The sequence below is a fragment of the Stylophora pistillata genome, chromosome 13 (genome assembly GCF_964205215.1).
Source record: "Stylophora pistillata chromosome 13, jaStyPist1.2, whole genome shotgun sequence".
Classification (NCBI taxonomy): Eukaryota; Metazoa; Cnidaria; class Anthozoa; order Scleractinia; family Pocilloporidae; genus Stylophora; species Stylophora pistillata.
In genome coordinates this window covers 22,625,795-22,642,766 of record NC_142531.1, presented here as the reverse complement: position 1 = coordinate 22,642,766, position 16,972 = coordinate 22,625,795, and the positions used below count along the sequence as shown (strand labels likewise).

Sequence of the window (16,972 nt, the reverse complement as noted above, 5' to 3'; positions counted from 1 at the left end):
TGCTTTTCATGGAGCTTCGTGCGTTTTCCCGATAATATATACCGCGCCTCCAAAACAGTTACGGGCTGAACTGTTGAAGAAAGACTGAAGCCAGAGGTAAGGATGTTTCAACCTTTTTTTTTTTAACCATAACATAACTGAATTATCGTTTGTATATAAATAAAAAATAACTAAAAAGCAGGATGAACGAAATTTCGAGCAATCGAGCACATGCTAACGAGAATGCGAGCATGCGAGCAGTTACAAAACTTTTGCGAGCACAAGCAAGCGAGCACCCGTGTAATTTTTGCGAGCAATTCGAGCCAAGGCCAAATTTTGCGAGCACTTTTAAATTGAATTGGACCATTCGAGGTCCCTGAACCAGGCGAAGCGCTTCTTATGTTGCCACGTGACGTCATACGTGTAACGTGGTGATCATTCGACGTCGGCCTACAATCGAAAACAATGGAGTCAAAATTGATCCTCTTGATCTTTCACTGTAACCACTCGTGGGTTAACCTCGAAGATCTTTGAAACAATTTCTGCCGGGACACGTACGTCCATTCGTGGCGCTGACTATGCAAGAACGAGCAGAAAAATCGAGCTCTTTCCGAAACTCGTTACAAGGATTAAAATAGATCTCTCCCAGCGACAAAATTACTATAATGCAATTTAGCTGTTGTTGCGAAGCAATACTGGGAAAGCTTCTAAGCAGTTGTTTATAGCGTATTAGGAACCTTGCTTTTCACGCGTAGCCTGATCGATAATTCATTTGTCAAATTTTTAATCGACCTTTGCCTTTTGAAAGCAACTGTTACAGTTTGATAATCAGAGGGTAAACAAGATTCTGATACTGACCGGAACGACCTTTGGTTATAAAGTTTTCTAGCGGCGTCTTTTACCCAATCCGACCCAAATCTCCTTTGTGTTTTTGCTTTGCTTTCTTTGTTTTTTTTTTTTTTAAATATCGCGTGCTATCTAGCCTACGTGTAGCCGTACTTCCCCCTCCCGGCCCGAGGAGGAACCGAAGGGGGGTTTTATTGTGCTACAAACACAGTGGCTCTCTTTTTTTATTAATAGGCAACATCTTTTTGCTTTATAATAAATCCTTTATTGACCAAGCTTGTTCGGTCAAGATGGCTGGATATTAGCCTCGTTCTATTTTTTACACTTTTATAGATTCGTCTTGGCCCATATTATAATAATGCAAAAAAGAAATCGGCCGATATCCAGCCATCTCAACCTCAAGTCTGGCCATTGACGCATATTTATTCATTTTCATTTTTTATCACATATATTAATCGAGAAAGTCAACCAGTTTTTTATAAAGATGAAGACAATTGCCGCGAAACTAAACTCAGTGAAAAATGGACTTAGTCCCCGCCATGAATAAAGTGACAAATAAGTTTCGATAGTCTAAATTAAGATTTCGCGTTAAGTACAAGTGTGTGAATTCTCTCAGCCTTACATCTACGATATATTGGTTCGTGATGGTCTTGAAATATCGTGTTGTTTGCCGCTCAACGTAGGCATTTCGGCGAGCGTTCACAACACACGTGTGTTTTATGTCTATACTTTAAGCTCCTGAGTTAACTGTGGTAAGGTGAGTTCCAATCTTCTCTCCTTTTCATCAAGTTAAGCAAATGCCGGAAAATGTATGATATTGAAAGTTTAATTCCGGTAACTACTGCCTTTCATTGCGTATGTTTACTCCCAAAAGAGGCCAGAGTATTCACAAATTGCTGTAAAGGAAGTCAGATGACCAAATTGGAGTTTAGTTTTTGCAGGATGTATGCATATACTTTTACCTTCCACATTATTTGAATTTCCCAATGCTAAATCATTGTAAAATGCCTTAAATGGGTTAAAAAACGAATTAAAAACAAAACGTAACAGGGGCTACCGGTAAGACAAGTGCCATGATTCTTATCTTGAGGGTTAGGGTCCTTCATTTTGAAGCAAGTCCATATTGATTTTCATCGATGTTATTTTGTAAAATCTTAGACTTACGAGACGTTAGTATGATCGCCCTGATTCAGAGAATCAGTCTTCATGGCAAAATTGTTGTAGCTCCTAAACTGCGATTTTTGTTCGGACTAATACAATGGTATATGATGTGAAGAAAATTGTTGCATTTCATCAGAGTTACTGGGATACTCTCTTTTACGTACTTTTCTGCGACATTTCTGCCACTAAATGGTAACAGCAACATCTTTAGACAGAGGTCGAACGGAGATTTACACCGTGCCATTTTACCGAGACCCTTCGGCTTTAAAATAATTTCAAGGACTCTGAGTAAACGAAGAATTGCGTGACCTCGAGGCCGCTATATTGCGGGGGAGACTTAGCGATTTGGCACAAAAGCTTAGGAGATTTTGATGTTGGCTATTCTTATAGTGGCTATTCTTTTGGCTATTCTTATAGTTCATGTTCTTGAAATTTTCTTTGTCTTTGAAGACTGGTTCATATTGAGGAAGATCCTTTTGAAGCAGTAGTCTGCTGCAAAAACTAATTAAATTAACAGGCATTCACATCATTGACACTCTAGAATTTTCGCTTCATCCGTCTTCCATGTTTAGATGTTACCGACTATAGAGATCAGTAGCACCGCGTTTGCATGAGGCGGCAAACGCCAGCTCACCCTTTCACGTTCCACGTAAAATAGTGTGAACCTTGCTGCTTTAGGAGGGGGGCATTGGAGCCCAAACCGCAAAACCGTAGAAAAAAAAATCATCCAAAACCGAAAAACCGAAACATAAATCGATCAAAACCGAAAATTGACCGCATGCAAAACTGTCAAAACCGATACATTTTCGCATCCCAGTTATTAAAACCTGATCGATCCCGATACAGTGGTGACAAGTGGAGCATACAGAGTAAACTACACTTATCTCATTACAGTATTTGTGAATGCCATGGACTTGGCATTCGTATCTTCTAGTATCCGGTAACAAGTCGAAATCTGCGCACTTTGAATATGGAGAGTTTTTGCACTGACTTTATTGATGCTTTCTCTGATGAACAATGCACTGATCTGAGCTCACTGGTCGATAAATATGATACTACACTGCTCTCTCTAATTGACAAACACGCTCCAGTAAAACATCGTTGGATTACAGTTCGACCAAAGGCTCTATGGTATACACCTGAAGTGACTGAGCAGAAGAGAATTAGAAGGAACCTTGAACGAAAGTGGCGGCTAACAAGATTGCCGTCTGATCGTCTGCGTTATGTAAACCAGTGCGATGTTGTTGTTAATCTCACTGCTAGACTAAAATCTGATTACTATTCATCTATCATCGAACAGCACTCATCTGATGAAAAGGTGGTATTTTCTACCGTAAATAAGCTCTTGCAGAAATCAACTCCCAAGAGGTATCCTATCTGACATGACAACGCAGCGCTGGCCGATTCATTTCCTGATTTCTTCTCGGAGAAGATTGACAAAATCCACCATTTACTGTTAGCTAAACAAGATGCAATCAGCAATTATCTCACTTTAGAGCCACCTACTGAAATTTCAACGTCATTCTGCGATTTCGTTGAGGTAACAGAAAAACACATTGTGGAGTAGCCGCCAAATCTTCTAATAAATCTTGCTGTTTAGATCCTATCCCATCTATCGTCTTTAAAGGATGCGTTAAAGTGCTATTTCCAGTTATTACGAAGATAGTTAACATGTCACTCGATACAGCTACTAGTACTGTACGTAAATCCCTCAAGATTGTTACTGTCTCTCCTCTCCTAAAGAAGCCCGATGCTGATCACAACCAATTTGCTAATTTTAGACCAGTATCAAACCTAAGCCTTGTCTCTAAAAGCATTGAAAAGTCTGTGGCGGTTCAACTTACCGATTACATAACGAAGCACCACTTGGGTGAGATGTTCCATTCTGCCTATAAAGTTTTCCATTCTACAGAAACCGCCTTAGTTAAAGTGCAGAATGATATTCTGCGCGCTGTTGTTACAAACCATTCTATTGTTTTGCTACTATTAGACTTACCTGCGGCCTTCAATACGGTAGACCATTCTATACTGTTGTCAAGACTAGAGCAAAGATTTGGTGTAAAAGGAAAAGTAATCCAATGGATTAAGTCTTATCTCATGGACCGTGAACAGTTTGTACAAATTGAAAACTGCAAGTCAACGTTTCGCAAATTGGTACATGGCGTTCCACAAGGATCTGTTTTGGGCCCATTATTGTATGTACTATATACTTCTCCAATAGCTGATATTATTAAGAGCTATGGTCTACGATATCATTTATACGCTGATGACACGAAAATTTGTGTGTCTTTTTTGTCAAGTTCGCAAGATGAACTATCAACAGTTAAATCTAAAGTGGAATTGTGTGTAAAACACATTGATTCATGGATGATATTGAACGGCTTGAAGCTCAACCAAGATAAAACCGAATTGTTACTCGTCAATTCCAGGTTTAGTCAATCTCCTGTACTCAGTTTTTTTGAAGTTGGTGATGAAAAGATTAGCCCAGCTCAATCTACAAGAAATTTAAGAGTGGTTTTCGATCAACATCTAACAATGGATGAGCAAGTTAAGAAAGTCTGTCAAGCTTCGTACTATCACCTAAGGAACATAAGTAAGATACGAAAATATCTCAGTCCGGAAACTGCTGAAATTGTGATTCATGCTTATATTACATCTAAATTGGATAATTGCAATTCCCTTCTCTATGGACTACCTGACTATATGATTAACAAGCTACAGTCTATACAGAACGCTGCTGCGCGAGTTATCACCTTGACAAAGAAATGGGAACATATTACACCTGCACTGAAGAAACCTCGTTGGCTACCTGTTAAGTATCGCATTATCTTCAAAATACTTCTACTTGTCTATCAAGGTCTACATGGTTTAGCTCCAACTTATATTGCTGAACTGTTGCATCAAAGGAATTATGGCTCTCGTGTACTGCGTTCCTCATCACAAATGCTCCTGAAGGTTCCAAGAACATTTCGAAAGAACTTTGGTGACCGTGCCTTCTCCATTGCCGGTCCCAAGCTTTGGAACGATTTACCATATTCCCTGAAAACATCTGAATCTGCTGCAATTTTCAAGAGGAACCTTAAAACATACTTGTTCAAAGACGCTTTTTAATTTACGATTTTTTATAATTTAATCGCTATGTTGATTTGTCTAAAATTTTGTAAAGCGCTACGGAGAACTAGTGGAGCTTAGCGCTATATAAATGCTTTATTACTATTATTATTATTATTATTATTATCTGCTTAAGTTATAGGCTTTATTTTAGCTGCTCTCTCGAGGTCCAATAAGATTGAATTGCCTTGAAACGCTCTTTTTTTTCTTTTTCTTTGCTTCCCGCCATGGGACAGACGCTCGTGGCAGTTAGTCATAATCTCCCTCACCGATCGCGAATTTCCAATTTATCATAGGTGTAGATATCGCGTATTCTAAGTGTATAAGGACTGTAAGTCTCTTTAAGTCTGTATGGTCCTAAACGAGCCATATATTATATGTATAGCAGGGGCGTAGCGTGAGATTTCGGAGGTGTACGCACAGCGCGGATATTGGAGCGCCGAAGGCGCCCCAAACTAGGGGGGGTCTGGGGGCATGCTCCCCCAGAAAATTTTGAAATTTAGGGTCTCGGAAATGCCATTTTCGCGGAACTCTTTTATAAATAAATGCAATGGAAAATGCAGTAGTTAGCTGTTTATTTTACCCATCTCTAGAATTTTAAAGCTAAAAAGGGCTGTTGGGTTCCTAAAATATCTAGAGAGTTAACAGGTCTAGAAAGCCAAATAACGCTTCTTGTCGTTTACGGATTAATGAAAAGGCACTGGAAAAACAAACACACGCCGGTATAATTCAAAATTTAAAATCGGTCCTATTTTATGGTAACTCTGACAAATGCTATAAGGGAGTAAAAATTTTTTTTTTTCAGATTTCAGCTGTACGCATGGGCGTACGTGCGTCTACGGACGCTACGCCCCTGTATAGGATATAGCGACTAAGCTATAGTAATCACAGGCACCTCAAGCTCTCTTTGAGAACCACACAAAGAACACAATTTGCATATCGATTTATAAGGATTTGTATGGGATTTTCTACAAGATAGCCATAGAGATAGTTAAAAGTGAAAATATTAAATAAAAATGGCTTACCTTATTCCATACGTGTGTCTTCTAAAGAGAAAACCAGAATTAAAAAAAAAACCGATTAAATCAAGTGAGATCGGTAAAATAACGACACCAGGAGCAAGCAACACACGTATGGAATAAGGTAAGCCATTTTTATTTAATATTTTCACTTTTAACCATCTCTATGGATATCTTGTAGAAAATCCCGTACAAATCCTTATAAATCGATATGCAAATTGTGTTCTTTGTGTGGTTCTCAAAGAGAGCTTGGGCCACCTGTGGTTGGAAGACATGGTTCGCAAACTGATCGACCTTGACCTAAGTGCTCCATATTGAAAGGTCAAAGTCTTGGGTGTCATTCAAGACACGTGAACCCACACAGATGGTCAAATTCTTGGGCGTCATTCAATATGCACAAACCCCCTAGGGATCCCTGCGATATTTCAATTGGTTTGTCATGCATTCCTCTCAATAACATTTGCGTTTAGCGGCAAATGTTATTGAGAAGAATGCGGATATATGTTAAGTTACATTCCGTTTTGTTACCATTACATATTTTTATTCTTTCGCATTCATCACAGCTAAGTAGTATGATCGTTTTAGGGGCGCGCTAAATGAAGACACTTTTTGGCTGCCAAATCGTACTTTCAATACGCCAAAAATGGTCAAGGAGAACTCTCCAGGCGTTACTGAAGCCAACGTTAGCCGTCAAATGTCTCAGATATCCTTAACTAAGAACTAAACGATTACCTTAACTGGGGTCAAGTTCTGTTGTTCATAAATAAAAGTTTTGATATATCATAAAAATAGATTTATGTAAGTCCTTTAACTTCTAGTCGCGAGTAAAACTGGTTCGCGACAGAACTGACTTCCGGTGTGGAAAGACTTCCGGTGTCGTAAAACGTTAGTCATTTATCAATAGAAGGTGTTTTAAATTAACAGTTCTTTACAAACGTGTCTTTATGAAAATTAAGGCCAAATTTCGCGCCTTTAGTTCGTTTTACAAACGACATTCCAAAAAATTAACCATCAACCATCAAATGACTAAAACTTACCCGTACACGCGTCAACCGTCAAAAGAGCTTATTTTCAACCGTCAACCGTCAACGTGACACCCCCACCCCCCCCCCCCCGCATTCAGACAGACTCTCCGCTAAAACCGATTATTTAAAATTTGAAATACAGCTATTAACCATGCAGAGGATCAGAAATGTCCAAGCAGTAAAGATATTTTCAATTTCTTTCAGTACTATCCGAGACAATCGAGGAAGTCAAAGCTACAAATACTTTTAATGATTAATCGCAACAACAGGGGTCGTATTACTGGCCTGTGAAAACCACTTAAAAACCCAAGCTTCGATGAGATAAATAGCTCCTTAGTTTGGTAAGAACGAGAATCCGATACATACCTCATCATTTTATTGATGGTTTTAAGGAGTATTAAGCAAAATAATGAGGTAAATGAAATTGTTGTGACTCCAAAATATAGTTACACCTTCGATGTTTCTGACAACGGGTACTTACTCTAAAGCTTAGACAAAACAACTGCTTATTTAAAGGGATAAAGGTCACGCTAACGTTCAAACAACAGTCGTTCTTTTACCGCGGCTGTTCTAAGGAAAAGGAGGGTGACTGCACACATGGTTGACTTTTCGCGACATGATGGCTCAAAAGCTGGACAAAGATACTTTCATTCATTTGACGACTTCTCGATTACCGACGATATGTACAGGTGCTCCATTCACCCCTGTGGGTAACCTAGCCTTTTTTTCTTACATGGAAGCTAGTGTAAATCTTATTTGTTTTTAAGGTATTTTTCTGCGTCCTAGTGGTTTGGTTGAGATTTTTTATCAGTCTCTTGTCGTAATTAATTATTTTTTAAAATTCTGTAGTTCTTTATTGATCCCAACATATTTATTTTTGATCAACAGGGTACCAGAAATACAACAAAGAAGACATCGACTCATTCATGGTTTAAAATGGCAGGGAAATCCTTCGTTTTATCCTTTCTACTTTTCCTTTTTATCTTAACAGTGCTATTATGGAAATTTGAAACAAGTTTCTTCGGCTTAAAAGGTAGTTCACTAGTTGTATATGTTAACTCCATAAGGTCAACGAGAGAGAATGCTCAGCGGGAAATATCGCAGTCGGTCATTGACTCGGATCCAAAGGCTAAGCAATGGCTCATCATTTACTGGTCGACATATTTTCAAAGGCAGCTGGATCTACATCTTTCTTGGAAGCAAGGCGACTGTCCTGTAGCCTGCGAGGTGACAAGCAATCACTCAAGAGCGAATGAGGCCGATGGGTTCGTGGTTCATGCTAGGGATTCACATATGATACCTCCAAAGGAATCAGTTCCGTGGATCCTTCAAACACAAGAAAACCCGGTCTACACTCCCTCATTAACCAAACCCAATTTTATGTCTAAATTCAATCTTTTGCATAGTTATCGCCTGGACTCGGACTTTCCTGAGCCAACTTTTAGGAAGCCAGATGTCACACCACCAGTTCCTTTTAAGGACAAAGATGGACTCATTATGGCGGTCTTTTCAAACTGCGAACCCGTGCGAACGGAATACATGAGGCAGTTGATGAAGTTTGTGCAAGTTGACTCTTATGGAGCATGTCTTAGGAACAAACAAGGTCTAGTTGAGAGGTATGGTTCAGAAAACGGGAAGGAATTTCGAGAAGTCAAAACTGACCTAGCCAAAAAGTACAAGTTCTCTTTGGTGTTTTTCAATCAGGATTGTGATTACTTCGTGGACGCGCAACTAGGTCATGCTCTGACTGCAGGCTCAGTTCCCGTAGTCATGGGTACGGAGAGACTTGAAGAGTTCCTACCCGGAAATCTTAAGCATTCTGTCATAAGAGTGCGTGATTTCAAAACTCCACAGCAACTGGCGGAGTACCTTAAATACATTGGCAACAATGAGGGGGAATACAATAAATTCCTGGAGTGGAAATGGAAAGGTTTTGGAAATATCACTGGCACTGTAATTGGAAATGTTTGGTTTCCGAAGTATCCTCTTTATTGTCAAATTTGCGTAGCTCTCTCAGAACGCCGAATACACGAGAATGGCCTCAAGCCAATTACATGCAAGGCAAGAACTTTTGAAGACTGGGAAATAAAGAAAGAAAACTAGTTTGTTTTCTTTTTAAGGTACCATTACAAAAGATTGGTTAGGTATTTCATTCCAAGTGTCAGTTTTACAGTTTGGGGCTACCAATCGTCCAACAAAGTGGAATGTTTCCGTATTGACATCAAAAGGGAATTCTTTCTCCTTTCACTGTAAAATTAAATCTAGAGACTGTTCCGTTTCTTTTTATTATTCCGCTTTCTGTCCTCCAAACTGCTCTTTCACATTTTTACCATTTGGTAATTTCGAAATTTTCACTTCGTGATTTTAACAAGTATTATCCTCACTAAGATTTGTATGGCAACATTGTTACGTGCCACTAAACCATGTCTTTTATCTTTAACAGATAATTGTAATTAAGGATACAGTGTCGTTTGCAACGGCTGACAACAAAGGCGTTTCCTTTTCAGCCAACCATCTCAGGCGGTTTCACCTGACTCTTTAATATTGACATATAATGTCGTTGTTTTTTTTTTAGTTCTTCCAGTCATGAATTATCTGGATTGAATATAAATAATCGAATGCCAAGTGATCGCCATGTGTTCCGACTCTGAGCAGAACTTAAGTATTTCAGTCAACTCAGAGCCTCCATGTCGCACTTTTCAATAACGTACACTGTAAGAACCGTGAAGTTTAGGATGTGTGGAGAGGCGAGTGAAAAATCAAAGTGCCTTGACACTGCCATGCAAGTTCATTTATCCCGTTGCGGAACTCTCGAAAGACAGGTACGCTTTTTTACTTAAAAGATTAAGTGAGCTTAAACTGTGAGTGGAAGACACCAGTATCCATGCCATTCAGTTTCTCTTTCTGTATGTGCGCTGTACGTAACTTGAAGTTTTTCACTTGGAAAGCTACTAAGTTATGCAGTGAAAGGTTAAGGAGGGTGGTAAAGGGTATTTTCATGATTAGTGAATGGCCTATTTTTTTTCCCCGTGAAACGTGTAATGGCTTTTTTTTTTTCTCGTGAATCGCGATTTCATTAGTAGCCGTGAACCGTGATTTTCCAAACTAATTCTCTGTGAAATGATAAAGAAGTATTTAAGTCGTGGTCAACCGTGATTTTGGTTGTAGTTTCGACAGTAATTAACAATGACCGTGAATTGTGAAGGGACCGATTTATTTTCCGTGAAACGTGATCTTGACCCTTCCCCCCCTCCCCTTTTACCACTCTCTTTAAAATTGTGCAGCCTTAGGGTTGAAGTAGGTTGCTGGTTTTGCCATCATCTCATGCAACAAAATTCAGTAGCGACACACACGGATGTGTTCCTTGTGCCACTTTTTTAGTCCTTACCACAACATTAATTTACTGGACAGACGACGCAGAGCAACATTAAACCTATTTGCCAAATAGAAAGCGAGTCGCACAGCTAGTCAGATTGCCACAATTAAGATAGAATACTAGCATTTTTATACTATAACGAAATATATCTTAAGGAAGATGTCAATTAAAAAATCAATTTCTATTTCAAGTCAAAATTTCGAAAATGGCTGCATATGTTTACCGTCTCTTACAGCGCCACACCTCAGCTTCAGCTAAACGTCTATAAGCAGCGCTGAGTTCCAAATGGAAATCAAATAAAGTTGCCGTCGCGGCTTCCGTTCGCAGACGGCGCAAATTCAGGAGATTTCACGTTGCTGTTTTGCAGAGGACGGCTACGAAATGTACAAAGGTGTTAAACGCTCGTGCTGGCTATTGTTCTGCCCATCATGTGTTTTGTTTTGCCACGTCCTTATTGCAGTCGTGGTTTTCCTAAGGTCCCTATGACCACCAAGATATTTCCATCTTTCACCAATATTTACAAATCCCTGTACAAATTAGAGCTCTATACCCTCCCAAAACGTAAACTCTGTCATGATGTTGCCATGGTTATGTTTGTTGGAAAAAAACAATTCAATATTTTTCGAAATGTTTACGAAACAAATCAAAATTTAATAATTTTTTTTATCTATGTATTATAATAATAATTTGTAATGATTTATGTAAACTATCCCTGGGTGTATGCCTTTCCCACAGACTTTCATTTCCGAGAGATGCCCCCTAATAAATTGGTTGGATAAATAGTTTACAATTTACGTTTACCTACTATATAGTGACAATGAAGAGGGACAATTCCCTTGGTTCAACTACACAGAATACGTTCCTTTTGACGTGCACATTCCCGTTAACACTGCACTGGATAAATTTAAGAATAAAACAGCCAGGCGTGGTATTAAGATTCGGAGTCAGCCATGACATTTACTGTAAATTATGCGAGTTGTTAAGTCTTACAATACTTCAGGCTGGTGCTCTTTCATTACCAAGGTGGGGCGTGTACTGTAGTATTTCTCTTGAAATCCTCGCCCCATTTTACATCAAAAGCAGTAATTTCTGTACCCTATAACAGACCTGAATGACATTTGAAATTTATTCTTTTCACTATATACATATGTATTTCTAGTTTTCTTGTTTAAATTGAAACTCATCATCGTCAGAGAAGAAAACTATTGGTTCAACACTTCCAGGTGGCTTCCTCTGTTCTGCCTCCCGTGGCTTCATGAAAAAAAAAAAGTGCAATAATTCAATTCAACATAATGATATGAACCCTTTCAACCCCAGCAACAGTATGTAAATCACCCATACTGTTCTCCTGGACCATACATTTCCTACGACACTGACAAGGAGAATTTGTTCAACAATCAAAGTTTCTTGAGTTTGTGATCATTTCCTTTATTCTCATAACCTAAATGTTTGATTCAGGGGTGATATTGTAAGGAGAAATTAGGTGCTAATCACTCTTAGTGGTCAGAGGATTAATATGTCACCTCCAGTTGGGTATACTATCTAAAATTGTAAAAGACAATTGAATAATTGAGTCACATGACTAAGGGGAGTAGGACAGATTTCCCAGTGGAGGGGTCCTACAGTTGACACCTGCTTGCAATTAGGAACAGGCCAGGTGGTAACATTCAACAATTATTCACTGAAGGCCAAGTTTAGCATAATTGCTGAGGTACTTTTGAATTCTGTAGTAAATATTCATTGTGATGTTGAAACCATTTCATTCAAGAGTTTTGATAACTTGTATCAAGATAAAGAGCCAGTTTCCACTAGAATTTGATAGGTTCATTTAATTCCATCTGCAAAAACTTCCTATCTTTCTTCTGAAAAGTGTTACTCCAAACTTAATAACATCTTATGTGCTCTTCTGAATTATATTTCCTTTCTCATGTTCATCACTTCCTCAATAACACTGACAAATTGTGAGGTACCACTCTGAAATTTAGCGCTCCTGCTAAAATCACCTCGCACTTAGGGATTATAGCTGGATATAATGTAGGCCTCAACCAATCAGAGCATACACATCTCTACAATCACTGCAGCAATAATACTAATATGAATGATAAGTGAGGGCTAACATGCACCAGGAATTCCCTATCTGCACATCTATACATTCACAGATTGCATTCACTGTCAAAAAAGGTAACCCCCATAATTATTCTAGGTCCCCCTGCAATTAAATACAAATAAACACAAAGTGGGTTGTGTGACACTCAACTATTCTCATTGAGCCTCAAACTGACAGGGAAATCTGACAAAATTCTTGCAGGAGGGAGGGGGAAGGGGGAGGGGGGAGGTAGCCTATTAAAGGACTGGCATCTCATCTATGGAAGTAACAACAATCTTGATGTTTTCATTTTTTTATGCTATGGAAACAAATTTGAGCTTTAGCCAGATGAGCACTTTAACCTGAGTTCTGACTTTAACTTATTATTTGCAGGAAATTTAGAAGTTTTTCTTAGAATATTCAACAACAGCACTTTTGCAATCAAAATATAACCTGCCCATACCTTCTGCTGAGTGGCAGTCTTTTCAGGTGATTTCTCTCTTTCTTTGTCCTCATCTCTCTCATCCATAATTTCCAGCCTTGCAGATCCCATAGCATTTAGCATTTTATCTGTGGTTAGAAAGAACAAAAGAATTATACTTATTCAAAAGATAAGGAAAAAGATAACAATTCTTAGAAATCTAACCAGCAGGAGTTTCATTAATGTTTTCTGCAGGAGGGCAACTGGTTTTCACAGGCGGGCAAAACTCTTTGAACTGAACTTCTTTATAAGATAAACTTTCCTCCACATGGTCAAATCAGGTGGGCAGAGCCGTCCTCACAACCGGTCAATTTGCCCGGTGTATGGCCCTTAATGAAACCCCAGGACCAGTAACACCCATGTCAATCAAAGAACATGGCACTAGACATAAATAATGAAGCTACACCATAGGAAAACAATCTCACCATCGTCATCATCACTGTAACCTTCCAGAAGGTTGGCGGTGGATGCAGCAGTACCAGTAGCAATGAGACTTTCAAGGTTAAGAGACACAATCTACCTCTAGTAACACTAACAACTACCCATGTACTCTTACCAATTCATTACAGATCCCACAGTTATTTTTTCATCATTATTATCATTACTTCTTAAGGAGTTACACTATTGACAAATTTTTCCCTTTCCCTGCGCTCATGCAATGTTTAGTGGATAATTCTATAATACTGAGGTTTGCATTTAAGTATTACCTAACACTGCATGGGGAAATGGGGGTGCCAAGACTAACTTCAAACTTGGATTTTAAATGAACTTTCCAGTGCAATCATTTTGTTAATGATGAATAGTGAATTAAACTTTGGTATGGCAAAAGCAAGTCTGAACTTGAGCATGACACAACTAAGAGTATTACTACTCCCCCCTGGATGGGATGCTAGTCCATCACATCCAGGGGGGGAAGAAGCAGCACTGCGAGAATGAAGTGTTTTGCTCAAGAACACAACAAAATGACCTGGTCAGATCTCCTACCCAGATCCCTCGACCCAGAGTCCAGTGCACTGATCAGTAGGCCATTGCAACTCCCTAAATTGTGGTGTACAGCATTACAAAATGTGACCACTCTCTCTGCATGTGTAAAGGATACTTGGCTCTGTTCACATTCTTCCTGTGAAACATTCGTGCCAGTTTGTCAAACTTCTTTCTTGTACCTGAAGATTACCAAGATGATGAGTGGTATTTAATAACTTTATATGTAATAATAATAATAATAATAATAATAATAATAATAATAATAATAATAATAATAATAATAATAATAAAACCCACATAATTAAGCTTGTTTGACTCCTCACAGGATGTGGTATTTGTATTTATAACCATTCCTGAAAAAATTTGTTGAAAGCAGTTTACATTTTGTAATCATTCTATTTCTATAAAATGTTTTGTACAGATTAAACATCATGTACCTAAAAGATTTACTAGTCTAAATTGCTTTAGCATATGCTCAATAAAGGTTTGAATAGTTCTAAACAAAGTTCACAGAACAAAAGTTTTAGCATGCTTATTACTCAGTTAATTATTCCAGAGACTAACAGATTCTAGATCTTAAGTAAGAAACTTTCTCATCACTGTGGATGTCTGAGAGAGAATTTATTGATCAAGGAAGAGCACATGGTACTTTATCTACTCAACTAATGTCTGTTTTATGAAAATTAAATTGAAAGTGAAGTAAAATGCGTATCCAAGAGGTGTCACACATGCTTCAGTCATCCTCTTTAAACTGAATCCTTTTTTAAAAATTAAAAATACAGCATACTCTTTCCCATATGCTTCAACTTCTCCCTCAGGACAGCATCGTCATGTGAGGAGGTGGAACCAGCAGCGGGGGCTGGGTGTCCACCTACTGCTCCAGCAGTTTCTGGGCTTGCAGAGGGCACTGGTGCTGGTGTCTGAGACTGAGGTGCATGCCTGCTACTGTTGCTTCCTCCAGCAGCCACTAGAACATTGCTAGAAGGGGCTTCTACTGGTGCTGAGTAACAGTATAGTATGCAAGCATTTAAAATCATGTCAAGTAAAATAATTTGTGAGAGATAATCTAGGCTTGATTCTCCTGAAAATAACCACCCTTTCACAAACTTTTACAAGTTACACTTTGTCACAGATAAATCGGAGAGATTATTTGTCGAGACGATATAAATGAGAACTCACAAATCTAAAACACACACACACACATACACACACACTCAAAATACTTAAAAAATATTTAATGGAAAAAATCCATGATTAACTACTCACTTCCTTGTGTACATTTGATTACAACTGAAGCTTTTGAAAAAAACTTACTCATGTTCTGAGATGGAACTGTATTTCTTTGCCTATCTGTAGATTAACAAAAGAAACCATTTTGAGTTTTTCACTATAAGTACCTACCCTGTTCTATACTACAATGCACAAATTAAAATGAAATAGATATACTATTGCTTTCCAATCATCAAGCAAAAAAAAGAAAAGCAAATAAATGATAAATCAAGTTCGATACTCACAACAAGTTTTTTTTGTAGTTCCTCATTACGTATTTTTAAATATTTAATGAAAATGAGACAGGAAGAAATAAATAGGTGAAACACTTATTTGTCGGAGGAAACTGACAGTGAAACTGTATCCATAGTATGTACATCAAACACTTGGAAGAAGGCGAATTTCAAAACTAAGAAAACTATATCACGTTCTTTTTGTTTCATATCAAAGACAACTCACTTGAGTCAAGGGTAATTTATTACTTCATAAAACAATTACATGCCTAAACACACGCTAAGAATATTCACAAACCTTTTTCCAGTGACGACATAAAATCCTTATTATGTCTCAGCTCTCTCATAAATTCTTCATTCTGCAAGACCATCGCCAATTTTTCATCTTCCAAAAATCTTTCTAGCTCTTGGTCGCCCATACTGTCGCCAAAAACGCCAGGAGAGCTCGTTGAAGGAGGACCGAGACGCAAAAAATCATCCGGTAATTTGCCGAGTAATGGTGGATTCCATGCCGAGTAAGGTCTAGCGGGGAGCGGACGAGACGGACTCCCAGAACTCGGCGAAATTTTGTCATCTCGAGGTGTGTAAGCTGGAGGCGGTTCCGAACGATCCACATCACTGTAAGAGGGTAAGGGCGGAAGATCACACTGCGTTGAAGAGGTATTGCAGCCTTCCATATCAAGTCCCATCGACAATAGTTGATCAATAGTAGCGTCTACCAAGCCGTTGTTAGCGCGTAAAACCGCTTCTATAACTTCTCGGTCCACGTTAGGAAACATGTGTTTAAAGTCGTTCATAGCCGCCGTGAAGTCCAGTTGTCTTGGTTCATTATTCGCTTGTCCAGTTGTCCGTGGCCTTTCGGGAGGACGATGCATGAGGTTTGTACCTCCGAACATTGGAACCATTTACGAACTCAAGCTACCGTATGCTTATTTTGCGTCGTCAAAAGAAGAAAATGCCGTTAATTGTGCGTCTGTTGGTCTGTCTTTCAATTAGAGGAGTAACTAGTGTCTTAATCTAAAGATTAAGCCCAAAGAACACGGCATTCCACGAACAAAATTCAGTATTTGTTTTCAAGCGGAAGGCCTTCGTTTCCTCTGTCGTTCTGCTCCTTCAGCTTCCTTTACATATAATCGTCGCCAGGCTCCATCGGACAATTAGAGTCGAGTGACCCTGGGGGCAAATGCAAGAGAGCATTTTCAAGGTTTTAGTCACTTACCAGAGGTCAAGACCAAAAATTATGGTTAAAAATAATATAAAACGACCATAACTTCAACTCAAAGACATCACATTGGCTCTTGAGAGTGATACAGAGTCAATAAGATCAAATGAGCTCTTGGGGTAACTATATTTTTAAAGATGGGTCAATATAAAACTTCTATAACGTGAAATTTAATAGCTC

The 16,972-nt window shown here is 38.7% G+C and overlaps 2 protein-coding genes across 4 annotated transcripts; one reads left to right on the top strand and one right to left on the bottom strand.

Moving 5' to 3' along the window:
* Window positions 1-1,457: 1,457 nt before the first annotated feature.
* On the top strand, window positions 1,458-10,006 carry LOC111345658 (GDP-fucose protein O-fucosyltransferase 4). Of its 3 annotated transcripts, XM_088743298.1 has the most exons (3): window positions 1,496-1,582; window positions 7,346-7,908; window positions 8,030-10,006. In XM_088743298.1, the coding sequence occupies exon 3, from the start codon at window positions 8,078-8,080 to the stop codon at window positions 9,242-9,244; it is 1,167 nt and encodes a 388-aa protein (XP_088599424.1). In that variant the 5' UTR covers window positions 1,496-1,582; window positions 7,346-7,908; window positions 8,030-8,077; the 3' UTR covers window positions 9,245-10,006. The 3 variants fall into 3 exon arrangements, with proteins under 3 accessions (XP_088599423.1, XP_088599424.1, XP_088599425.1); XM_088743297.1 differs by lacking the exon at window positions 7,346-7,908 and having other exon boundaries at window positions 1,458-1,582; XM_088743299.1 differs by lacking the exon at window positions 7,346-7,908 and having other exon boundaries at window positions 1,500-1,577.
* A 1,141-nt stretch (window positions 10,007-11,147) lies between these two features.
* Window positions 11,148-16,686, bottom strand: LOC111345657 (CUE domain-containing protein 1). The gene is made up of 7 exons (XM_022952945.2): window positions 15,869-16,686; window positions 15,383-15,418; window positions 14,856-15,068; window positions 14,184-14,247; window positions 13,510-13,577; window positions 13,067-13,173; window positions 11,148-11,768 (listed from the first exon to the last, which is right to left on the bottom strand). The coding sequence occupies exons 1-7, from the start codon at window positions 16,473-16,475 to the stop codon at window positions 11,673-11,675; spliced, it is 1,191 nt and encodes a 396-aa protein (XP_022808680.2). The 5' UTR covers window positions 16,476-16,686; the 3' UTR covers window positions 11,148-11,672.
* Window positions 16,687-16,972: the final 286 nt, after the last annotated feature.

Bases quoted from the DNA above. Each gene is read 5' to 3' on its own strand.
- LOC111345658 (XM_088743297.1), top strand. From the start codon at position 8,078: ATGGCAGGGAAATCCTTCGTTTTATCCTTTCTACTTTTCCTTTTTATC.
- LOC111345657 (XM_022952945.2), bottom strand. From the start codon at position 16,475: ATGGTTCCAATGTTCGGAGGTACAAACCTCATGCATCGTCCTCCCGAA. The intron at 13,174-13,509 runs GTGAGATTGTTT...TTCTAACCACAG, and splicing joins TTACAGTGATGATGACGATG to ATAAAATGCTAAATGCTATG. The intron at 11,769-13,066 runs GTATGGGCAGGT...TTTTTCATGAAG, and splicing joins AGACTGCCACTCAGCAGAAG to CCACGGGAGGCAGAACAGAG.